The following is a 25,741-nucleotide window of genomic DNA, read 5'->3' as shown; positions in this document are numbered from 1 at the left end:
TATATATATATTATAGAATAAAAAAAAAAGAATAAATTTAAATTACTTTACAAACCACCCAAACAGGTTGTGTTATTACTCTGGCTACAGAAACACACAAAAAAACAAATATAACAGGTCATGATTTTTACATTAATAATTTTAATGTAACGTCACAAGCAAAATACATTATAACTAAATAATCAATTGAATGAAAACAAGGCAAGGACACAGACTCTTTGCGTGCTTAAGTGGACCATACGAAACAAAAAAATTAATTCTTTAGGGTTTATTAGGACATACGCTTCTTAAAATGTAGCCCTATGCCCAATATTCAGACACCGTCCACGAGTCAATGTCGACGTTAAATAAATAACGAAATATCAAAGCGCTTTACATAAGTGTAGTAGCGAACATATTTGAAGAGTTCAGATGCAAAAGCTTATAAGTGACATCTGAAGCATTTTTCTCAGGCTCCCGTTCAATTTTCACTTCAACCCGTTTAATCCAAAATTTTTCCCAGACATGAAAATATCCAAATGATGGGTCATTAGTAACCCTTTGAAATAGCCTAATCAATAATTATTTTTTGAACATTTTTAGGAAAAGTGTGTAAAAAATTGTGTTTTATGATCGGTCACAAATGTGGCCGGTGGGACAATGTGTGTACTGGAATAACATATTTCTGCACTCATAAAAATTATTATATATCTTACCCCAGCTGTTTTAAACTGTTTCATCACATTCTAGGGTTACTATTATGCATTAAAAAACCCTTACACAACATTGATAGGAACACCGAGATAAAAGACAAAAATATACAACCATCAACATATTTCTAAATCTTTACTTTTTTGTAAAATATATCTTTTTTTTTCTTTTTTTTTTGTTAGTGCTACCAGTATTACAACATCAATATTGTAACATTTATTTGTAACATTTGAACTTTCAATTTAGTGCAATATTTTGTCATTTTAGCAACATTTTAGTGTAATTTCCACTAACAACTGCAATTGGATTTATATCGTACCTTTATATTGTACTGATACCTAAGTTCACTATCAAGATGTTTTCTCATCCTATGACCACACTCAACAAAACGGAATATATGTGAATTCATATATGAATACTAGACACCTTAAACATAATGTGTCCCAAAAATCTTTGTCATTTCTTTATGTTTACATACTTTACTAGCCTTTTTTTTTTTTTCCTTTTTTTCTGGAGCTTTGATGCAGTTATCATCTTCTCAAGGTGCAAACAGGAAATAAACTGCTCTGGTCATGTGACAATTTGCACAAATCATGTGAAACTGCACATATTTAATTGAGACCTTTTATTTTTTTCCATATTTACAGGAAGTGCACTAAAATATCAGTCAGTAAGCTTTTTAGAGCTTTATAAATGAAAACCTTTTTTACGGTCACTATCGTGACCGGTGGGATTAAATATTAATGGCAATGAAAATAACCTATTCATTGCTATTAAAGTGAAATTACTGAACCTGCACATGAGAGCCTGAGAAGAAAAATGATCATTTCAGATGGCACTTAGAGGCTTTTGAACTCTTCATTTTTGCTTCTTACCATTTGTTCTCATACCATGTAGACTTCTCCAACATTGCGTTCATTTTCTCTTCACTTCTGCAGACTACGAAGACCAGCTGATTTTAATGAGGAATTAACCAGTCACGAAGTGATAGTGTTATTTTCCATAAGATGGCGCTAAATTGCTTTCTTATCTTAAAGTGATCAACATCCACCAAATGTCATTCCCATATTATCCTTGCAATCGAATGATTCATTTTCTATTTTTTTTTTTTTTTTCTTATCTGGGGTATGATTGGAATAGGCCCTACTATTAGTCTACAATGTTGAAATCAGTTGCACTTTTGAATATTAGCCTTATGTAGTCTATCAGCGCACACTCCTGAAGCAAATGAAAAAAAAAAAAAAATCAGTTATAGTGACTATTGATATTATTCAGGTTATTTAAACTGTTGATATTGTTAACGCAACTTATATGTGACGCAGACACAGCACCGAAGGGTCCTGGCGGCTGCAGGTTGTGGCTGTGATAGAGGGTCGGAGGAGATCCGGGCCAGTATGAGAAGCCCGAGGGACCAGCACCTGGAGCAACCAGACTGAGTTTGGAAATGCCCGAAAACTGGAGGGGAGCGAAGTTGCTCTGGAATTTGTAAATAGCTTGTTCGGTTGAGGAGGGCTGGCACACCTGCGCCAGGCCGTTAAAGTCAAATTTGTACGCGTATCGCTTTCCGTGCACCTTGGTCATGATGTTTTTGTCGTAGTAATAGCGCAGAGCTCGGCTCAGTTTGTCATAGTTCATGTTCGGTTTACTCTTGCGTTCCCCCCACCGTCTGGCCACCTCGTCCGGGTCTATCAGTTTAAACTCTCCATTGGTGCCCTCCCAGGCGATGCAGGTCATATTGGCGCTGTCAGACAGCAGCTCCAGAAGAAACTGCCATAGCTGGATTTGTCCACTTCCTACAATGCAAGAAAAGTAGGCTTACATAAATAAAGGGAAAACAAACAGACAGACCTTTTGTAATCAGTATTCTTTAAAGGGCATTATTCAAAAGCTTAACAAAATCACTCTTTTTACAAAAAAAAAAAAAAAAACGTTTACTGAGTTCTTGAGATGGTTTTATATATATATTATGTTTCATTATAGGTTCTTTGGTGTATTTGCTTCTTGGTTCTAAAAAATAAAGATTCTTTATTGGTATGTTCCATGAAGAACCGTTCTTAAATTAGAACTAAAAATTGTTCTTGAAGAAATATTCACTGAAACCTTCTTTTGGGAACACATAATGGTTCTATTGCATTTGGAACTTTCATTTTTAAGAGATTCTTTTAAAAATATAAAAATTAAAAGAAAAACTTTAGGCCTCATCAAATAAATAAGCAGTCAAACCACTTTGCATAATAATAATAATAATCATACATTTTATTTTAGACACCGTTAAGATCACTCAAGGTCATCAAGAGCAATAAATAAAACAACAATAAATAACAATGTCAATGAATCATAAAAAGAGAAGCCACAGTTACAAAAATGACAATAATACAATAAGAGAAAGAAAAAAACAATGCACACTTGCATATTAAAAAAAAAAAAAAAAATGCAATAATATTTTTTTTTGCATGAAAGTGAGAACATTTTCCTGTCAACAATTCATCGCAACACTCACCTTTTTGCACTCCTGTGTTGATGGGGGTCCAAGAAGAGCTTTTGCTTTCCTTCAAAAGATTTTCTGTGGGGTCTGAAAGAAAGCGTTTGAAAATACGTCTGACATTTAGAATTTAGCTGTGATTGATATTATAAATGCCTTATGAAATATTGGAGTGACATAAAACGCAACAGATGCCTTAAACATCCCCCCACCCCCGTCTGTGTATGTGTAATTCGCAATTTTAGACAAAACACGTAATGTCACCCATCTGTAAATAACAAATCGCAGCAAAAGAGGTTAAATATTCTGAGTATTGTCGAGTTGCTGCTCGATGTATTAGCCCAGACTTCAGCGCTGAGGTCAGGAAACGCGTCCAGGAAAAAGGATATCCGATTTCCGACAAAAGAGGACATGCGTTCCAGATGGAGAAGTCAGAGACACCGGCGACGGCGCGCAGCGCTGCACCCGCGGACCCCCAGCATCGCCCTTTCCTTTTCAGTCATTTCAGCAATATTGCTCATTTTACACACAAAAAGATTGTGTACCTGAGAGATACATGTTAAACATTAGGCTTCCTCCGCAGTTCTGTCGCATTGTGGTGGCGGTGGTGGACGTGAAAGGGTAGGCTTTCATTGGCGCAAAGATTTTTATTAAACTTTATCTCAAAACTGTGATCTGGAATAAATGCGAGACAGATTGAAGTTTCCAGGCAACTGTCACAAGCCCCATCTCTGAGACAATATTCAGACAGCAATTTCCTTCGGTGCATTGGTTTAATTAAAAGAGCAATTTACCTCTGTCATCCCTCCCCGTCTCCACAATAAAAAGGAACCGATAGAAATTCGGCCTTATCAATCCACCATCAAGGTTTAATAAAGTTTCTGCGTTAAGATCAGAGTTTCTATGGAGAATTGAAGTGTTTGACATGGAAACCGGTTCAGATCCTTTTTCTTTTCCGCCTTTTTACCTCTTTGCAAACAGAAAGGCCTGTTCCATGTTGGTTGAGAATATTTACCTTTTAACCATGCCTCAGTGCATAATGGTAAACAAGAACATTTTATCCCAAACTTATGCTGCTTTAATGAGAAATAGATGGTATGGTAAACCCTCTGCCCTGCCTTATGATCGCTTCTCTTGGACTGTTACATAATGCATGCATGCATTTTTATTTATTTATTTATTTTCAATTTAATATAGCACATAATATTTCCAAATTCATAAACCTTTCATAAACCTTTCTAAATTCGCGTAATATTATACCTTTCTAAACTGAGCATAATAGACAATAACAATTGTCTTTTATCATAATGATGACACATTTTTATTATACAAGTCCTTGAATTGCATGTATATTTCATGTATAGACTATACCTTTTTTTTTTTTTTACAAAACCAAATCTTAACAAATAACCAAACAATGATAAATATAGATATAGATTCTGTTGTACATTATTTTACACTGGAATTTTTGAGTGTTAAACTGTTAAAACAACAACAAAAATAACAGAACAGATTGGGTTCACCCTATATTTGACAATAATTCATACGACATTCATCTCGTGAACTAGTAAAGTAACAAAAACCGAAAAGGAAGATACATGTTTTATTATGCTTTTTATTTTTCTTGTGCCAAGTAAACATGCTAATGCTGACTGTCTGTACAGGGGTGTGTATTTATTGTTTAAAACTGACAATAAAGGTAAATATTTGGTAATAAAGGGTAAAGAAGTCTTATGATCGTGAAATAGGTCATGTAGTATGTGCAGTCTACTTATTGTGTTTATTTAACAAAAATTGCTGTCAGAGTAGCATCATTATCGACATGAACAAACATTAATATCATCTTCTGTGCATCGTTCTGACGCACTCTGTCTGTCGTGTTGTCTCTGGCGTCCCAGACTTGCTTTAGCTGCCTGAGTCATTAAATAGATCGCAGGCAACTTAAAACAAGCCCCGGATGCGAGGCGATTCTTCAGTTTGTCCACGCGACACGGGTCACTTCATGCTGGCGCGTGCTCCTAAATGCAACAATTAGAGAATTAAGGGAAAATAAACTTGTAATATACAAATTGTTTAAATCTGAAGATTTCATTGTGTTTTCAGGTTATAGCTGTAAAGGAAAAAGTTAAAAGTGAATTGTTCATTTAAGGAGATATTACCATGAATCAAACATGTTTTCTTGTTTATTTATTTATTTATTTTTTGCCTGATTATTATTTTTTTTTCTCCTGAGAATTTTATTTGCGTTTCGAATTCAAAAGTTTGAGCTAAAATTATAAACATGAAAATGTTAAAATCAAATAAAGGGCGTTGGTGGGGATAACAATTCATTTAATAGTAAATTACATTTCCAGCATAAATTTATGCTCAGAATATTAAATGTCCATGTTTTAATTATTCCCCAGTAGGGGGGGTAAATTGTACCAGCAGCACCCTTTATATTTGTTATTAATTTCAATTTAGAATTCGGTAGAAGCAACGTTAAACAACATTAATCTGAAGCAGGCAAACACTAGAAAGTGAATTATAAATTTAAGATACACAGCATAAGCAACATTGTATTATAGAGATTAATTAATTTTTTTTTTTTTAACCTTTCAGTCAGGTTGATTTAATTCTAATAAACAGGATTTTTAATTAAATAGGCTATTTTACATGAATATGACTAATCAACTTATGCATTTAAGTAGCATATTTAGGTTAGTTTAAAAGGTTTGATTTGTGATTCATAGCTTTATAACCTGACTGCTGTTTCCTGCACTAACCCACACTATAGTGTCCTGATTTGCTCCCTCAATAAGTTGACTTACCCCGTGCTGTTATGTCTGACCGCAGCCTGTCTCAGATCCAGCTGCTTTCAGCACTCTTGTCTGTCTTATAATCATTGCACTAAGAACGAGTGGCACACTTTTAATCTGCTCGTATGATTTGTGTATTTGATAAAGGTGTGTACAGCTGAACATTTATTAGGAGATCCTGGACTGGGTGTGGGATCGGGTGTTCAAACAGCAACTGCTCCGTCCACATCTGATCCTGTGAGTGGGTGTGTGCAGCCAAATACTGCTGGAGTCCCGAACGGTTACACAGCAAACAATAAGAGGCGGAATCACACCCGGATCCCAGGGTTACGAACCATTTGATTGGACGAACAAGAACCCGCACTTCCGCTAAGCCCGTCACTGTTACAAAGACTCGTTCATTGCATTAGATCTAGGCTGTTTTTTAACAGTGAAAAAAAATATATAATCAAGAAAGAATATGTGCGACATGTGTTTAACGCACAAAGGTCAGGACCTCGGACAGCTCCAGACAAACCCAAACGGGTGAGACTCCCTCCCCTTCATCATTCGTTTTCCATACATGGACTGTATCATAAAAAAAAAATAAAAAAAAAAAAAAAACACCTGCAAATTAAGAAAACAACTTTATCAACACACGCGCTGCAAATGCTCACAACACAACCAAATAAAGAAACGCGCTGCAAATAAAATTATTGATTTGGTTGTGTTGTGAGCATTTGCAGCACCTGCTGTGATGTTTTCTTGATTTGCTGGTGCTTTTTCTATGTGCATGTGTTTTCTGAAGTTGCAGCGCGTTGAGCTCTCTAGGCCACCGTAGTCCACGTTTGTAAGAACATGACATGTAAATAAGATTAGGGTGAATGTTAAATGACTTATAATACCATCAAATAAGCTATGCATGAGATCTAATGATATTTTTTTATTAATTAGCATGGGTCTCTTAAATATATAAACATTTTTTAAATGTGAAAAGTATAATTGTTTTAAAATGATAAGAGTTAGAGTATCAGTAGGTGCCTTCTTGAGCCACAGCACAACATTCAGGTCTGCTGTTCAGTTAAAATGGGCCACAAATTTACATTTTTAACAGTAAATTGACACTATTGTCTTTAGTGTGCCATACTAACAACACCATAAATGTATTTCATTAAATAGAAAGTTGAAGGAATATTTAATTAAACAATGCAATTAAAAATAAACTGATCATGTTATATAGGTGTGTGTTTCTGTGCATTGGTGTCTTTTGTGTGCGTGTATGTGTGTATGCTTGTCAAATATTTGTCAAAGCATTTTGTTAAAGATTAGGATATCTAAAAAAACAAACAAGGACTGACAAAAAACAAAACACGTTAACATTTCCTGTATACTGTCGGTCTTTACATTGCACCTAGCAAGGCCAGTTAGATCTTTTGCTGCATTCCCTTCAAAGGCAGTCTTTGCAGATATAATTTGTATATATTTTTATATAAATTTATATATTTTAAAAGACTGTTAAGATTTTGTATGGATACATATCTAGGCCTACAAAACTATTTTCACCCTCAATTTCTGTGGAAATGTGTGTGTGTGTATATGCAGCCCATTTTAGCTGAAAATTGTGGCCTGTTTTAGCTTAACCAGCCATTTCTACCTAAAATGACCTTTTTCACAAAAATCAAAGTTTCTTTTTTAAATTAAACTTTTTTTATTTGAAAGAGCATGTCAAAACATTGTTCATAAACATTTGCTTTGTTGGTAAGCGTACTTATAATTGCTTTAGTGCCCTTGTTAGTGATGAATGAAATTTACTATGTCAGCCTCACTTACCTTACAATTTCTCTGACCAGCTTCATGTAACACTCTGCCCTGCCCGCCTTAACAAACTCAGACCAATCAAAATTATTGTTACATGTCAACAAGTGTTGAAGCAACAATGCAAGATCAGTTATTATGATTGTGTGTAAAAATTTAAAGAGATATGATGATACAACCTTATTTGGTCCATTTTACCTGATAGCCCATTTTAACTGATTTCACCCTATTGTTTGGTAATTGTTAACCGCACTTTAAATGTTTTTATTTAAAAAAATAAAAACAAAATAAAAATGTAAAATACATCTGACGTTTGAGCTTACATGTTCATAAAGGGCAATTTTTTTTGTTGCTTAAATAATAATAATTTTAAACTCGTTGTTTTCCATTTCCTTTTCCATGGCTGTTATGTAGAAAAAAGTATGATATTTTAAATTATTTAGTGACAAATTCAGTTTAAGTACAGTATATTATATATATATATATGTATATATATATATATATATATATATATACACATATACATATACATATACATATACATATATATATATATATATATATATATACAGGTTCTGGTCATATAATTAGAATGTCATCAAAAAGTTGATTTATTTCACTAATTCCATTCAAAAAGTGAAACTTGTATATTATATTCATTCATTACACACAGACTGATATATTTCAAATGTTTATTTCTTTTAATTTTGATGATTAGAGCTTACAGCTCATGAAAGTCAAAAATCAGTATCTCAAAATATTAGAATATTTACAAATTCTGGGTATCTCTAGTTCTTTGAAACCACAATAATGGGGAAGACTGCTGACTTGGCAATGATCCAGAAGACGAACATTGACGCCCTCCACAAAGAGGGTAAGTCACAGAGGGTCATTACTGAAAGGTGTGGCTGTTTACAGAGTGCTGTATCAAAGCATATTAAATGCAAAGTTGACTGGAAGGAAGAATTTGGGTAGGAAAAGGTGCACAAGCAACAGGGATGACCGCAAGCTTGAGAATACAGTCAAGCAAAGCTGATTCAAACACTTGTGAGAGCTTCACAAGGAGAGAACTGAAGCTGGAGTCAGTGCATCAAGAGTCACCACGCTCAGACGTCTTCAGGAAAAGGGCTACCAAGCCACTTCTGAACCAGAGACAACGTCAGAAGCATCTTACCTGGGCTGTGGAGAAAAAGAACTGACTGTTGCTCAGTGGTCCAAAGTCCTCTTTTCAGATGAAAGTAAATTTTGCATTTCATTTGGAAATCAAGGTCCCAGAGTCTGAAGGAAGAGTGGAGAGGCACAGAATCCATGTCGCTTGAAGTCCAGTGTGAAGTTTCCACAGTCAGTGATGATTTGGGCTGCCATGTCATCTGCTGGTGTTGGTCCACTGTGTTTTCTGAAGTCCACAGTCAACGCAGCCATCTAACGGGAAATTTTAGAGCACTTCATGCTTCCTTCTGCTGACAAGCTTTATGGAGATGCTGATTTCATTTTCCAGCAGGACTTGGCATCTGCACACAGTGCCAAAGCAACCAGTATCTGGTTTAAGGACCATGGTATCCCTGTTCTTAATTGGCCAGCAAACTCGCCTGACCTTAACCCCATAGATTCTCTATTGTGAAGAGGAAGATGAGAGACACCAGACCCAACAATGCAGAAGAGCTGAAGGCCACTATCAGAGCAACCTGGGCTCTCATAACACCTGAGCAGTGCCACAGACTGATCGACTCCATGCCACGCCGCATTGCTGCAGTAATTCAGGCAAAAGGAGCCCCAACTAAGTATTGAGTGCTGTACATGCTCATACTTTTCATTTTCATACTTTTCAGTTTATCCAAGATTTCTAAAAATCCTTTCTTTGTATTGATCTTAAGTAATATTCTAATTTTCTGAGATACTTAATTTGGGATTTTCCTTAGTTGTCAGTTATCAAAATTAAACGAAATACACATTTGAAATATATCAGTCTGTGTGTAATGAATGAATATAATATACAAGTTTCACTTTTTAAATGGAATTAGTGAAATAAATCAACTTTTTGATGATATTCTAATTATATGACCAGCACCTATATATATATATATATATATAATTATAAAATAAAATGATTTTTAAATTAATAATTGCTAAAACTATTTATTTATATAAAGAAAAATAATATACATTTTATATGAATTTATGTTGTGAATGTAGCTGAAATCCTCAAAAGCGGGCCCACAAAGAACAAATAATGAGGCATTAACATAAAGGTACTCATGCTCTTGTTTATTATAGATATAACAGTCTCATGTCCATCATATGGGTGGTGTAGGACATCATTAAGCAAGAATTGGTGTTGTTCAGCTGGCATAAAATATCATAATTGTTAAATATAATGCAGTGGATTATTCCTCCATCAGTCTAGTCTGACTATTTCAGAAAAAAAAAAATAATTCTTAAAATGTCTGCATGATTACATTTACCTAGAAATGTGGAAGGCCAGCTCTAATTACATATAACTTAAAAAAAAAAAAAAAAAGCATCAGATCTGCTTGTTTTACATCAAGAATTACCACTTTGCAGATCCACGAATTGAGCAGAGATGTAAGGAAGCAAGGAATTGCCACAAGCACTCTTTTACTATAGTTTAAATGTCTTTATTGCCTATAGTATTGACACGGCATGACATGGTGTACACAGTGGCGTTGGGTCTTATTGCTGAATTCTGCGCATAGACTGGATCTGATTGGTGTGTGCCTGGGTGCCGTACTCGTTGTAGCATCTGTACTCTCCTTGTCCGTGTCTGTCCCTCTCAAAGATGTACTGATATCCACGGTAACCGGGAAACTGATAGCCTACCCAGCTGCCAGAGAAAAGGGCAAATCTAATTTATTGCACCGCACACAAATAAGACTGTGTACAGGGAGATGCTGCATTAGTGATACATTATTTGTCACAAAGAAATGGAGATCCACAAAGGACAACACTCTGTATAATATGAGTTTTAAAGACAATCATATATATATATACACCCTCAGAAAAAAAGGTACAAAATATATCACAGGGGCGGTACTTACACGTTTGTACCTTATTTACCCCGAAAGGGTGCATATAAGTACTATGAAGGTGCATAATAAGTGTACATATTTGTTCCTTTCGAAAAGATACCTTCTTTGTGAGAGTGTATAAATTGTGTGCATGTGTGTGTGTGTGTGTGTGTGTGTATACACACACAAATTTTGAAATTATATATTTTAAAATTCATAATAAAAATGTAATGTTTGATACAAATACATTTTTTGATTGCATGCATTTTAAAAAAAGCATTTACTGAAAATCTAATATATATTATATATAATTATCACTATAAAACAAGAAGTAAAATATATAAAATAAATTTATAATATAAATCTAAAAAAATGTATATACATTTTTGCCTGGCTTTAGTAACACACATAAAAATAAAAAAACTGAATAATTAAATATAGTTATTCAATATTTAGTTATTTATCCTAGTGTATTAATGACAGATGATGTTAAAAAGCTGGTGAGGTGACTTACGCTCCAGTGTTGACTTTGATTGAGGGAACTTCCTTGCTGCACCAACCCATGGCTTGAAGGGAGGGATAATCCTCACACATCTCAAATTTACGTCCCATGAAGTCTTCACACTCATAGAGGGTAATCTTACTGTCACTGTGGTTCTGTCGGGGAGAGGGTGAGTATGGGAAATGAGATCACAGAGGTGATGATTTTGAGGATATTTGTTATGAAGTAAACCTAATGTGCCGAAATTGCAGAGATGATGAAAGAGGTGCAGGAGTAAGTCTTCACAGATTTGACAAACTTACAGCACATTTAATAGGTCTGAAAGAGAGCATGTGCTCTGTTCTGTAACTGCTGTTGCCACTCCAGGCCTGGTAACAGGGATAGTCTCCTTTCTCCAGGATAAACTGCTGGCCCTGGAACTCAGGATACTCGTACCCCACCCAGCTGAGAGAGACAGAATGTCATAGTCAATGCAAACCAGGAAACAACAGCGTTTTACATGGCAGTGATCTCTACTGATCAGGACACAAAGGCAAAGCAAACACAATGGTGCGGACTGAATGGAGCGGCTCTGTGTTCCTTTATCAGCTCATCTGTCATCACTGACAGACGCAACACAGCAGGCAGCTGCCAGCCACACGGACTATCTCCGCTATCTCTCTGTTTTTGTTCCAGTTTACATAAATATAACACACAAAAAAAACAGCATTGAAGCTATAGTAACAGTTGCAAATATTGTTTATGACTATTAGGTGGTTTTGTGGAGCACTGCTATCAAGTAAAGAGATACAAATAGTCACTGTAATTCTAATATAGGCATATTTTAAGCAATCAAAAACAATAATAATGTAATTATAATAATAGTTATTATTATAGATTAATAGACTCTATATTTTGCCTCTTATGCTCACCCAGATCAAAAATACAGTAAAACATTAATATTATGAAACTGTTTTTATTTTAATATATTTTAAAATGCAATTAAATGATCCTTCATGACATTCTTCTTTTTACATCATTTTTTTCTTATCATCAATTTTAAAATATATCAGTGCTGCTTAATATTTTTGCATTTACACTGTTTCAAGATTCTTTGATGAACAGAAAGTTCAAAAGAATAGCATTTACTTGAAGCAGAAATCATTTGTAACATTATACATGTCTTTACTGCCACTTTTGCCACTTTTTAATGCATTAAAAAACAGATGTGTATATATATATATATATATATATATATATATATATATATATATATATATATATATATATATATATGTGCACATATTACTTCTAATTTTACAAATGTTTTGATCTATAAAAATATATCTCTAATATTAAACATGGCAATCATATATCCTCTCTGCTTCACATTTTGCACATTCAAACATCCGGAGGCTACACTTACGGGCCGTTCTCCACCTTAATGGAGCGAATCTTTCTGAAGTCTCTTTCCAGAATGTTCTGGCACTCAAATCTGAATTCACAGCTCTTGCCCTGGAAGTATTCCTCCTCGAACACGGTCATCCTAAACGTCCCCCTCTGCTCCAAGTGCTCCTGCGGATTCATGGCTGCTGTCGATCACCGTGCTCTCTATCAGGAAAATGAGGATATAACGTGAATTCATGCACCCATGTGAGAAATTCCTGGGTATAGATCAAGTGAAAATCGATTCCTGGATCGAGTGTTGAGACAGTATGTGTTTCCTGCCGACATGATCTTTTTCATTTGCTCTTTAGCTTTGTACAGGAATCTGATGTTTCACTTTGAGGGCTAAGACTGTGGCATACTCACGTACTGAGGTGGGACAGATCCAGTATAATCAATGTGGTGGCCAAGCCCTTGTCCAGTGTTTTTATAGGACAGGGCCCCTCATTTAGTGCAGAATGCGCATCAGGCCTGCACACTCAGCAGCAGCCAACAGAAAAACCGCATTAGCCTTAGCTATTGTGGAGCCATGTGCAGCCTATTGTGGAGGTCTTAGACCCACTGACTCATCAAAACTCCACTATCTGCCCCCACGCCAGACCCTTGGCTATTTACAATGGCTATGCTTTGACGTGAGACTTTGATCGGATAGAGTAAATAATAGCAGAATGGCTGGAGATTAGACTGAGCCCTGGTCACTCTCTGGTGCCTGCTTGTGGATGCTCTCTCTGGGCAGAACTTGGCTGCTGTTGGCCAATAGGAGGACTTCTCTCACACTTTAATGATATTTCACAAATAATTTGATCCACAAAATCCACCTTATTTAGTCAACGCAGAACTAAAGTATTTTCTTTGAACATGCAAAACTTCTGATTCATTTACAGCCGCTGAACTAGAAGAATACTTCATGACAGAGTACAGAGAGAAACCAGTGTATTTATGATTACGATAATGAATTAAAATAGTATGATAACAAATACCAGTTTGCAATACCAAGCAGCATAACAGGCTGTTTTTGTTCGGCTAAAATAACTGGAAGCGATCGCTCGACTCGCACATTGGAGTTACAAACGGCCGCACTCGCACTTACATTAAAAATAGGCGTGAAGGTGAAGGAGGCCTATAATTCACTTTGCTCAGATAATGATATACATATGTATTTTTTCATCTGTAGTAACTGCAGCTGTTCAGAAACACATAGGCCTACGGCATACAGTTGTTTTATGTCTTTGTACAATAAAGGCTAAAACAACTTTAAATAATAGGCACATCATTAAAAATAATTGAGATAAACATTTGGAATTTGATTAGCATAGGCAGATTTGCCATATTAAGCCTGTGTTGTTTAATTTTAGAGCATGATCATGTTAAGGCCATTTTAATTTATTTTAAAACATTAGAACTAGTCCAGTGGTCAGCCTTGTTGATGACATCTGGTGGTGTAATACTTTACTGCATGACCAGTATAACTGGTCTAGGCTACATTTGAACATTTTTAGGACCTTTATGACCGCAGCATTATTTTGTATTATTCACAGAACTAAATTTATTACAATGATGTTGGAAACACAACCCTATGAAATATTCTGATGAGCCAAAGCATGAATATGCATGCATGCACATGTGATTATTCTCACCTGTTAGGTGTTGTTTGCATAAGAACAGGTGCTGTAGGGATGCAGGGCACAAAGCTGGTGTCCTGTTATCCTGATTTTACTGATCTGAGAGAAACAATACATGTATAATTAAGTTGCACCCGTAACTTACTTTCATAAGAGCACAGAGTAATTGCAACGTAGTTGTACTCAAATGATGCATTAAATACAAAAGTATACAAAACAATACAAAAGATTCAGGAAAATCTGAAAAATCAGCAAAAAGGAATGATTTGTGTGACTGGAGTAATGACTGCATGAGACAGAGAGATATTACTTAATATTTACAATATTACTGTTTTTGTCAAAAGAAATGCAGCTTTTATGAACATAAGAGACTTCATTCAAAAACATAAAAAAATTCTGAGGATACATCAGATGATGATCTGTAAGTGTGTGTGTTCAATGTACACGTTCCAAATGCAAATGCAATGTACACAGTGTAACTGTCAGAGTGATTTGACATGCAAATCAGAAAGTGCGACACTTCCGTCTCATTCCAAAAGCAAACTGTGTCATTGTATCCTCACAGTGGCAGGATTTGGCATATCTGTCTATTTGAACAAAATAAAAAGTTTAGTTTATCAATAGGCCTATCTAATGTAAACAAAAATCGATGTTTAAATACTATATTGAACTGTAAAATATCCACATCATATAGATGTGAAGATAAACATCTTAAGTAAGTTTATTATTGTTGCATCAAACCATGTAGGTGTGAATACTGTTTTTCCTGATAGCCATTCATTTACTTGGCTGGTACTCTGAATAGTTAGTGCTGGGTGACGTTTTCTTTAGGGTGCCATGGAAACTAATCCTTCTAAGGGCAAATGTGAACAGCCCCAGACAGCTAGTGCAGGTGACATCTGCTCAGATAATGTCCTTTATGTGTTTGAGCACAAGCCGAGCGCTTCTGCAGAACATGGCCACGACAGACAGAGACAGACATTTCTATCTACTGCCAAAAGCAAGAAAAAAAAAAAAAAAAAAAAAAGATCATTTGCATTTTCAACAGTAACTCTTTTAACTGCTACATAGCCAACAGGCCACGCCTGCCCAGCAGGTAGCTGTTTGCTAAGCACTTCATGGAATAATACTGCAAGATATGCTTCATTCAGACACGATATAATTGTCATAACATAAGCAGAACTCTAAATGCATCAAATGTAAATAAACAAATAATAAACTTATAAAGTATTTGTTTTCACTTAAAAACAAATTGGCCAGTTTCTAACCTTTTATTAAAAATAATGTTTTTTTTATTTATACATTTTTCTGAATAATGCCCATTGAATAATCTTAAAGAGATGCTATTACCTGCTGACTCAAAGAAACACTCTGACAAGAAACATTTAGTAAGGATATTTACACACTCATAAACAATGGGCTTTTCTCAATTATTTTTGGTTTTACTGGCAATACACAGATTATGACATTTATATTGTTCTTAAAACACAAATAAAATTACAAGGTTATATAAGATGATGATATAAAGGTTTATTTCACAGATTTGTTGACCTTACAGTATTACAAGTGCTACTGGTTTCAAAATAAATAAATAAATGAAAGCATTTAACATGTTCCTTTTGCCTAATTGACAAATAAATAAATAGGCAATGCAAAAAAGACATGTGTAGCCTAATCTTTCTCTGCATATTTCATAGCCTAAGCATTCTTTATAGTTAACCAGCATATTATTGGCGTTGTATTACTTGTAGAATGGTTAGGCCTCGGTGAAGAGTGACAGCAGTGAGATGTCAGTCGGTGTGGTGTTTTACTGAAGCGTGTCTGCATCTGCGTAACGCGAGCCGAACGAACAAAACCTCTTCATCTGCAGGTATTGTGCGAGTGGCTCAACGTGAGACAAGTACAGAAAACACACAAAACACCCATCCTGATGATGACTTGTCTTCTCCCCTGTAAGAACAACAGATCATGTGAGCAATGCTTTTCCCAAGTAATAACTTTCTTCAACAATAGCCTACAAACATCATATAATAATCAGTAGTCCGTGTAAATGAAAATATGAATAATGCATTCAAATTATTAATTATAAGGCTACATTTAGGTAGGCTACTAAAGTGTTAAAACTTGAGTAAAAAATAAATAAAAAAATAAATAAATCTTACCGTGTCATTCGGCGCATCAGTAGCGTTATAATGCGGCCTCCGGCTTTATATAGCAGTGTCGGTGTATTTAGTGTGCGCGCGGGTAAATGCATTGATCTGCTCTCCGTCTTCAGCGCGCGGAACTCTGTCCTGGACACCTGTCACACGGCACTTTCCTCTCATCCAATATTGACACAGGGAGTCAAATGGGAGGGCCAGAGTAGATTACTTCTATTATGTCAATCATGTCGCTCTGTGCAAACCGACCTGGCGTTTCGTCGAGATAAAAAGCGGGGAGACATCTGGAGCGCATGAGGCCAGAGCGCGAGATCGTACAAAGGTGACCCCCTTAAACTCTTAAATATTATCGGAGCATTAAATGGTAACACTTTTGCTAATAGTTTGCGAAGCTCGTTATTTTTATGCATTGCTTTTGTACAAGGGAGAAAAAAAGTTAACAGCTTATATATTTTTATATCATTAGTAATTATACAAGAATTAGATGCATGTTTAGTTTTTTATTGTCTTAAATGTGGTATACAGCATGCCTCACTGCTGTTAATGACATTCAACTACAACACAGTTGTCAAAGAAACGCAGGGGGACAATGACTGACATATATAATTTAAGGCTATATTTCCAATTATATGAAAGGCTTAACATTTAACGTTTTTATTTATCATTTAAACACTTTACTGGCAGCAACAGCGCGTTTCTGCCACCTACTGGATTTGACAAGAGATAACAAGTAGAGATTTTTGGCAAAGGTTGCACTACCTTAGTTATTTAATACATGCATAAGGCAGAAGCGAATTTAGTTGTCACTTTTAATATATCGTGGTTTATTTTTGAAGCTCGAGTTTGTTCATGTACACTTCTTTTTAAAACTCTGAGGGTCAGCATTTTTTTTTTTTTTTTGAAGAAATTCATATCTTTATTCAGCATGGACATTCAATTTCTCAAAAGTGAAGCTACAAAAATAATGTAACAAATCAAATTAATACATTTTATTTTTTTAAGAATCTTGAAAAAAGTATCATGTTTGCACACACAAAAAAAAAACACTAAGCAGTACAACTGATTTCAACATTGATATGAAATGTTTCTTGAGCAAAAATGCCTCCTCAATACTGTTTTTACTGTATCCTGACATCGAATGGTAGTGTATGCTTGCATATCTAGGCTTATAGATGCCGTTACCACCAGGCCAGATCTAGCTAGGTGTACAAGACAGAAACATCAGCCCCAGTCTTCACTGTTCATTATATTTAAATTGCAATTTTGCAAAAAAAAAAAATTTTAATAATAGTAGTGAGATTCTGACAGACATGTTTAAACAGCATTTTACTAGTGTACAATACATGGAGGGAATAATCAGAATTAGGTTTGTTTTCAAGTGAATGGAATGACTAAGATAGACCAGACGTGATTCAACTGGCCCCAAATGTTTTGTTCTCTTTCTTCATTAGCTGGCCTGTGAGAGTCTCTTCAGATATGCCTCCCAGCCTGCTGTTCTGTACTCTTCTGCAGCTCTGAGCCGATCCGAGCTGGCAAGAATACCTCGTCCCACAATGATGATATCAGAGCCTTTAGTGCAGATCACATCTTCTGGACTTGAATACTGCTGTCCAAGACCATCCCCTGGAGAATAAAAGATTAATAAATTAAGCACAAATATTTTGTATTTACATATGTGACCCTGGACCACGAAACCAGTCATAAGGGTCAATTTTTTGAAATTGAGAAGTATACATAATCTGAATAAATAAGCTTTCCATTGATGTATAGTGTGTTATGATCGGACAATATTTGGCTGAGATACAACTATTTGAAAATCTGGTGCAAAAAAATCTAAATATTGAGAAAATCGCTTTAAAGTTGTGTAAATGAAGTTCTTAGCCATGCATATAACTAATCAAAAATTAAGTTTTGATATTTACGGTAGGAAATTTACAAAATATCTTCATGGAACATGATTTTTGGGATAAAAGAAAAATCAATAATTTTGACCCATACAATGTATTGTTGGCTATTGCTACAAATATGCCTGTGCTGCTTATGACTGGTTTCGTGGTCCAGGGTCATATATTCTAATACAATGCATTTTTGTGCTGTTGTGGCATTGCCTTTCTCTGACGAGACTCCTTATTTTCAACACAGAAAAGCTAATGCCCGTACCTCCCGTCAGCATTTGCACTCCTGGAGTCATGTGAACCAGACCAGGCTTTTCACTGATCTTTGTTCCACTTATGAATCCAAACACAAAATCTGTATGGTCTTCAGCCATCTTGACCTAAAAGACATTTCAATCAACTCAAACGGAGAAAAAAAGAAGCTGAGCTCTAATCAAAGTACATTACTGTTATGAAATAACAAACAAGTATTATCAGAGGAGAGAACAGTGTTCATAAGTTCTTCACAGAGAGCAGAAGACGTACCACTGCTTGAGTGTAATCTCCTGTTGCGAGGGAACCCTGGGAGCTCATCTGAGCAATGAGCAAACAGCCGTGACCCAGAGGCTTGCCAACTGCACCGAGACCCTGCAGCACACCCGGACCTGGCAACGCATGGGCATTAATGATGTGCGCCCACGAGGAGATCCGATAGAGACCGCCTTAAAACAAAGAAAATGTGTTGATTATTTACATTAGGAATGCTTGTGCGGAAATTAAAATAACATTTAGAAACCTAATAAAACTTAAACTACAATAAACCCTCTCGTTATCATTTCCTCACAAGCTTGTCATTTATTTTTCCTGTGGAACACAAAAGGAGGAATCTGAACGTATGGCTTCCGAAACTTTGAAATATATTTGTCTACTTTTATGATGTTTTTTTGGACACTATAAAAATATGCTTGCATGAGAACTGCTGCATGACGATTATGCTTCACGGAAAGTCATACAGGTATTGAATGACATGAGTGCGAGTAAATGATGACGATTTTTATACAATCAAGCAGAAATAGCAAAGTTTATTAAAATGGCATTATAAATGGCACATTTATTAAAATGAAGTGTAGAGCAGTGGTTTTCAACCAGGAGGCTTCAGCAAACCTTCAAAGGCACCCCAAAAAGATCTTATATGCATATATAGAGCACTGTTTTGTGTCTTTGAAGTCTCTTTAAAAGACACAAAACTCTTGAAAATAACCGTTTTGGAAAACCCCAAAATGTGAGGTAGCTTAATTTTAAAATTGTGATTTCCAGAACTATAAAAGTCATACAAATTAATCTCCAGCTTTATAACTTCACGGGCATATTTATAATGAACATGCATTATGCCAGTTATGCCAAGCTCTAAAATATTATTCTGGGCAGAAATTGCAAGTAAAAATCCTTATCCAGTGAATCATGAAACAACTAGAAAACTCATGGCGCCTTTAAAAATGGTTGAAGACAATGAGGGGATTGTGTGTAACATCAAATTTAATAATTAGAAAAATTAAAAAAAAACACTGTATTCCAACACTATGTAAAATCTCTTTGCTCTGGATACCTGGTGCAGACTGTAAGTGAAAGTAACATTTTAAAGGCTATTGCACACCGAGTCCGAAATTTTCACATGTTGAAAAATAAATACGTCCTCACGTTGTGTCAATCACGTTTACACACTGACTCCGAAACTTTCGTCCACCATAAAAATAAAAAAATAAAATTAAAAAAAAATCGGACCGGGTTCGATTTTCTGCATTTTCGCATCCGCAGCAAGCATTTTGATAGGAAAGGATAACAAACATGAAAAGAAAAACGCACACAAACATTTCGGACCTTAAGACTAGTAAGGAGCTCCATCTGTGAAACAAACCTTCATACTGATGCTTGACTGTGTTTCCGATGTCTGCAAACTTGCGATCCTCGAAAATCAGGAAGTTGTGCTTTATAGCCAACTCTTTCAGAGCGCTGGCGACATCTGCAGTGAAGTCCTGCAGGATGTCCACATGAGTCTTCAACACGCAAATCAGTGGCCCCAACGTATCCGCAATCTCCAGCAGCTCCTCAGAACGAGTCACATCTGCAGACACACACAGATTGGTCTTCTTGTCCTCCGCGATCTTCAGCAGGCGGGCAGCGAGAGGGTGAGCGTCTGGCAACGCAGCCCGAGCCCCATAGCTCAGCTCCTTACAGCTCCTTTTAGAAGCGGAGAGCCCATTCTGCTTTGTCAATATGTAGGTGTTATTTTCTTGAATGAACCTCTTGGCGCTCTGAGAAGTGGCCGAGTCTATTCGACCAGCTTTAAGTAACACATCCAGAAATCTGGAGACAGAAATGACTGAATGCAGAGCGATGCCACGGTCAGCTAGCCTGGCACTGCCCCCCTGCTCTCGGTCCATTAACACGACGGCATCCGTGATCTTCAGACCTTCCTTCTCAAGCACCTCAGCGGTCTCTAGAACACTGCTGCCGCTGGTCACTACATCCTCTACGATCAGACATCTGCCACCGGGGTGGATGGTTCCCTCGATGAGACGTTTCGTTCCTGGTGGATATCAAAATACAAATCAATACAGGTCAGTGTTAATTTAGGATCATTAAGATACTATTATTGCATTTATTAATATTTTAATTTTTATATTTTCCATTTTAATGATTGTGTTTAACTATTTTGATTAGTTTTATTTAAAAAATAAATAAATACTAGTTTTTAGTCATTATTTCAGTTTTAGATATTTTAGTACATCAGGTTAAACAATGAAAACGAAAAATGTTGCCTTTGCAACTACCTGTTTTTTTTTTTGTTTTTGTTTTTTTATTTTAGATAAAGTTTTAATAATCGTGCTTTTGATTCTCTCTCTTTAATGTCTGCAGATTTTAGTCTTTTATTTTAAAGTTTAGTTATTTAGTTTTTAAGTTTAGTGATTTTATGACATCAAGCTAAACTAAATGAAAAATGTTGCTTTAGCATCTAACTTAAATAAAATACATTTAGGATTTAAAATGCATTTCAGTGAATGTTTATTTTATTTCAAGTAATGAAGACGTTTTTAATGATTTTAAGTGACTATAATAATACAGATTCACACTGCAAATCGCATCATGAAATACATAAACTATTTGCAAATCCAAATAATTAATAAATACATAAATATTTGGAAACTAAGGGCAAGGTTTAAATCGCACGACAGTGTCCAAATCGATTTTGTATTCATTTTGAATATCACTATATAAATAGTTCACAAAAAAAGCATGTTAGGTTTTAGTTAGGCTGTTTTACACAAACACTGCTTGGTTTGAAATGTTGCTACCCAACACAATTTTTAAATGTCTTAAGTGTCCAAATACCCAGCAGGGGATGGGGGTCGATAATACAATACATCGATTACTGATAGAGCTCAGTTAAATTTGCATAATTTATTTTACCATAGTCCTTTGCCTCCTTTCGTCGAATAAGCATGGGGTAGTGTTTGGTGGAGCAGATGATGGTGGCCAGAGGAAGAGCTGTGTAAGGGACACCACACACACTAATGTTATCAAACTCAACTCCTGCATCCTCAGCTCGCTTATGAAGAAGATTCGCCACCTGATCACAAACAAATCACATCTGATATTAACATATATGATCAACAAATGAGATTCATCTAAAGGAGCGTTTTCCACTTCTTGAGACTTGTTTTAGAAAACAGCTTTGGTAGGAAAACGCTTAGGATATGTTACACACATCTGGCGTAACAGTACAGAATCATTACTCAAAGCGAGCACGTGTTTAACATGAACAGTTACCTGGTTCATCAACAGCGGATGGGAAACTATTACTCTAAGATCAAAATATATAGGCGAAGTGAGTCCACTTTTTAGCTTAAAAGTCCCAAACTTGACTGCTTGGATTTTGTGCAGATTCAGGATTAAAGTATCCAGACTAGTGTCATCCATTTCGATTTGACCAGCCATGTTTCTCTAACTAGAGTAAAGTGCGAGAAGTGCTTCCCTCGCTCGGATCATTCCCAAACCACTGACGACGTGCGCGCGCACGCACACGTGATAGACGGGATGAAATCACTTGACAAAATAAAAGCATCAAATGCTTTTGACAATACTGGCCGTGTGGACTTAAAAACAAAATTATTTTCAAAACGCATTTTACAGTACTTTATTTAATCAGATTCCCTGCTGGAAATTTTGTTCACAAATATATTGGCCTCTCATATTTCATCTCAAGCTCGTCAACATGACATTATTGTCGTTTTGGTAACACTAAGTTTCATAAAACTTTATTAAGTGGAAGAACGTTTGTTATGCTTGAAATGACACAACAACTAAGGGGCTGTGCTTTTATTTATTTTATTTTTTTTAAAGACAAAAATCACTCTCACACAGTAATAACTGACATTTTTTAAGTATTATTTATTTAGATCAATCTATTCAGCCAAAAATAACGACGTTTTCACCTGTAAAAAAAAAAAAATTAGATGAATAGATGGCCCGCTACTAGACTTTTATTTTGAAAACAAATTGCCTGTGATGACGAGTACGTTACCTAAACAAATAACACAAATAAAAAGTTTAAATAAAACAAAACAAACGATTACGTCTGTTTTAAAATGTGGTTTGAAAATTGTGATGAACACTTCAAGATCTGCCTCTGCTGTCTCAGTAAATTGTGTTAATTTTGTGATGTTTTGCGTTAATCACGTGATTCCAGTAAAGTTATGAGGTTTCTTATCGAGGCTCGTTCTTATGAAGGTCTGTCATCTGTGACCAAATACTGTCTGACCAAAGGTTATGCATTGAGAGTGTGTTCTGTCAGCAGAAAGAAGCGCTGGTCATGTGATGAGCTGACATCTGATCCACTTCTACATTTCTGAGGCAGAATCATGAAGAGAAGACTTCTGCTGGTATCTAACTCCACTCTTCACGGAGGAGGATATCTTCAACACTGTCAGCAGCAGATCCAAGACTTTTTTGGAAAGTAAGTTAGTATAGTTTTGCATAAACCCCTTCATATTAATAGTCTGATATAATATAAAGGGTTATATTCTGGGTATATTCTTTATATCTGTATGCAGGCATGTCACTGCATAAGTGAAGCAAAGTACAAGTCTATTTATTGAACTTAAACACCAGTTATGACAAGTGCATATAAGCGTATTAAGACACACTTTTGTGTTTTTGTAATCATCAAATGAATCTGACCTGCACTGATTTAACCCGGTTATAAGTGTGCATATCTTTATGTTTTCTGTGCAACAGGAATGTAAAGCGGATCCTGTTTGTCCCGTATGCACTGCATGATCGAGACGCCTATACCAAGACTGCAAGAGACAAGTTCAAGACATTGGGTTTGTGTCTTGTTGATTTTACCACATGCAGGTTGAGCACACAGTCACTGCCACATTGGCCTTCATCTCTTCTTTTCTCTTTTTCCAGGCTATGAGGTGGACAGTGTCCACGAGACACCAGACCCTGTGGATGCTGTCAGGAAAGCTGAAGGAATATTCATTGGTATGAAGGATTTTTAATAAATATATTGCTATACTAAAATATACATTTTCTTACAATTATCAGCATAAGAATATATCTAATATAATAAAATATATGTAATATAGTAAAAATAATTCAATTTGATCTAAAAATATATATATATATATATATATTAGTGCTGTCAAATGTTTAATCACATCCAAAATAAACATTTTTGTTTACATAATATAGGAGTGTGTACTATGTATATTTATTATGTATGCATAAATGCAAACACATGCATGTGTATATTTAAGAAAAATATGTTGTTTATATATTAAATATATTTATATATGATATAAAATATAATATAAATGTATATACATATAAATAGTTTCAAAATATATACTGTATGAGTGTGTATATATACACATAATAAATAAACAGTACACATTATGTAAACAAAAACTTTTATTTTGGATGCAATTAATCGTGACTAATCGTTTGACCGCACTAATATATATATATATATATAAATCATTATGATTTAAAAAAGTGAGTGTGTGGTCTCAGACTTTGTGCTATATTGTTTGTGTCCACTAGGCGGCGGTAATACATTCCGCCTGCTGAAAGCTCTCTATGACAGCAAGCTGGTAACTGAGATTAGAAAGAGAGTTTTAGAGGTGAGTTAGTGTCTATTAATCAAATCTAAAATACAGTGTAATTGCCTGTAAAAGGTGTAGTTGTCTTCTTATAGGATGGGATACCTTACATGGGATCAAGTGCAGGTACCAATGTCTCCACCATCAGCATCAACACCACCAATGACATGCCCATCGTCTATCCACCCACGTTTGCTGCCATTGGTTTAGTGCCCTTCAACATTAACCCTCACTTTCTGGATGCTGATCCCAACAGCAAGCATATGGGGGTACGTAAAGATGATCATGCACAACACCACGACTCCATTAATCAATATTATATCAATTAAAAAAAAATGCAAAAATGGAACCTATTGAATATACAGAATATAATAAACCAAACTTTTAAGGTAGATTCTTCATTTGATTTTGCATTTTACAGGAAACACGTGAACAGAGAATTGTCCAATACCACGAGGAGCTGGACACACCATGCGTGCTGGTATGTTAACATACTTGCATTTATTTGATCAATATTACAGTAAAAACAGTAATATTGTGATTTTAAAAGAAGGCATTTAAAAATGTAATTTCCAGCAGTAGTTGAGCTCTACCACTATATGCTGTTCATGGCAGGGTCTTCGGGAAGGCTCAATGCTCTTAGTGGAGGGAAACAAAGCCACCTTACTAGGGAGCACCAAAGCACGCCTGTTCCAGAGGTAATGCAGAGACTCTCGCTCATGCACATGAAAAATATAACAACAAATGATCCCAAACAGGCACAGTAAGTGAGACTGTGGATTTCTTTCTCAGGGGGAAGCAAACTACAGAGCATGACCCGGGCAGTGATCTCAGCTTCTTACTGACAGAAGCACAGTGAGCTGCTACATTATGTGCAACTCAAACATTTTTACAATAAACAATAAAAAATCCACAATTAAGTTTACGTTTCTTCATTTTCTTATCATAAGCACAGAACTTATTTACAGCGGTTTTGTTTCGAGTACACAAAAACAAAAACTATGGAAGCAATGTAGAATTTAAAGATGATTATTCTTGTATTTAAAGCTTGCAGTTGGTTATTCATCAACCAGATAATTGTCACCAGATAAACATATCCCGTGAAGTCAAGTTCATCACTGTAGATTAGAAAATGGTGTTATGATAACAGGACCTTTGGACAGCAAAAACAAGTACTAAATTCAAATCTAGCTATATTCATA

General features: G+C 35.5%; 4 protein-coding genes across 8 annotated transcripts; 1 reads left to right on the top strand and 3 right to left on the bottom strand.

The window, feature by feature from the left end:
- Positions 1 to 158: 158 nt before the first annotated feature.
- Positions 159 to 4,344, bottom strand: fev (FEV transcription factor, ETS family member). Its single transcript, XM_058787593.1, has 3 exons — positions 3,718 to 4,344; positions 3,191 to 3,262; positions 159 to 2,483 (listed from the first exon to the last, which is right to left on the bottom strand). Exons 1-3 carry the CDS (start codon positions 3,803 to 3,805, stop codon positions 1,936 to 1,938), a joined length of 708 nt encoding a protein of 235 aa, XP_058643576.1. The 5' UTR covers positions 3,806 to 4,344; the 3' UTR covers positions 159 to 1,935.
- Positions 4,345 to 10,083: 5,739 nt separating this feature from the next.
- cryba2b (crystallin, beta A2b) lies at positions 10,084 to 16,790 on the bottom strand. 2 transcript variants are annotated; one of them, XM_058787431.1, is made up of 7 exons: positions 16,502 to 16,790; positions 16,085 to 16,289; positions 14,355 to 14,438; positions 12,698 to 12,882; positions 11,595 to 11,736; positions 11,305 to 11,447; positions 10,084 to 10,606 (listed from the first exon to the last, which is right to left on the bottom strand). In XM_058787431.1, exons 4-7 carry the CDS (start codon positions 12,856 to 12,858, stop codon positions 10,456 to 10,458), a joined length of 597 nt encoding a protein of 198 aa, XP_058643414.1. In that variant the 5' UTR covers positions 12,859 to 12,882; positions 14,355 to 14,438; positions 16,085 to 16,289; positions 16,502 to 16,790; the 3' UTR covers positions 10,084 to 10,455. The 2 variants fall into 2 exon arrangements, with proteins under 2 accessions (XP_058643414.1, XP_058643415.1); XM_058787432.1 differs by lacking the exons at positions 14,355 to 14,438; positions 16,085 to 16,289; positions 16,502 to 16,790 and having other exon boundaries at positions 12,698 to 13,263.
- Positions 16,791 to 17,061: 271 nt separating this feature from the next.
- umps (uridine monophosphate synthetase) lies at positions 17,062 to 22,479 on the bottom strand. Its single transcript, XM_058786507.1, has 6 exons — positions 22,201 to 22,479; positions 21,841 to 22,000; positions 20,288 to 20,959; positions 18,919 to 19,094; positions 18,659 to 18,773; positions 17,062 to 18,121 (listed from the first exon to the last, which is right to left on the bottom strand). Exons 1-6 carry the CDS (start codon positions 22,366 to 22,368, stop codon positions 17,946 to 17,948), a joined length of 1,467 nt encoding a protein of 488 aa, XP_058642490.1. The 5' UTR covers positions 22,369 to 22,479; the 3' UTR covers positions 17,062 to 17,945.
- si:dkey-69o16.5 (Alpha-aspartyl dipeptidase-like) lies at positions 20,850 to 25,459 on the top strand. Of its 4 annotated transcripts, none has more exons than XM_058786508.1 (9): positions 20,850 to 20,990; positions 23,228 to 23,386; positions 23,668 to 23,756; positions 23,845 to 23,919; positions 24,481 to 24,560; positions 24,635 to 24,808; positions 24,961 to 25,020; positions 25,155 to 25,237; positions 25,332 to 25,459. In XM_058786508.1, the coding sequence occupies exons 2-9, from the start codon at positions 23,292 to 23,294 to the stop codon at positions 25,396 to 25,398; spliced, it is 723 nt and encodes a 240-aa protein (XP_058642491.1). In that variant the 5' UTR covers positions 20,850 to 20,990; positions 23,228 to 23,291; the 3' UTR covers positions 25,399 to 25,459. The 4 variants fall into 4 exon arrangements, with proteins under 4 accessions (XP_058642491.1, XP_058642494.1, XP_058642493.1 ...); XM_058786511.1 differs by having other exon boundaries at positions 20,876 to 20,990; positions 23,288 to 23,386; XM_058786510.1 differs by lacking the exon at positions 20,850 to 20,990 and adding an exon at positions 22,942 to 22,945 and having other exon boundaries at positions 23,288 to 23,386.
- Positions 25,460 to 25,741: the final 282 nt, after the last annotated feature.

The sequence above is a fragment of the Onychostoma macrolepis genome, chromosome 09, assembly GCF_012432095.1.
Source record: "Onychostoma macrolepis isolate SWU-2019 chromosome 09, ASM1243209v1, whole genome shotgun sequence".
NCBI lineage: Eukaryota > Metazoa > Chordata > Actinopteri > Cypriniformes > Cyprinidae > Onychostoma > Onychostoma macrolepis.
This window is presented reverse-complemented; position numbering and strand designations above follow the sequence as displayed.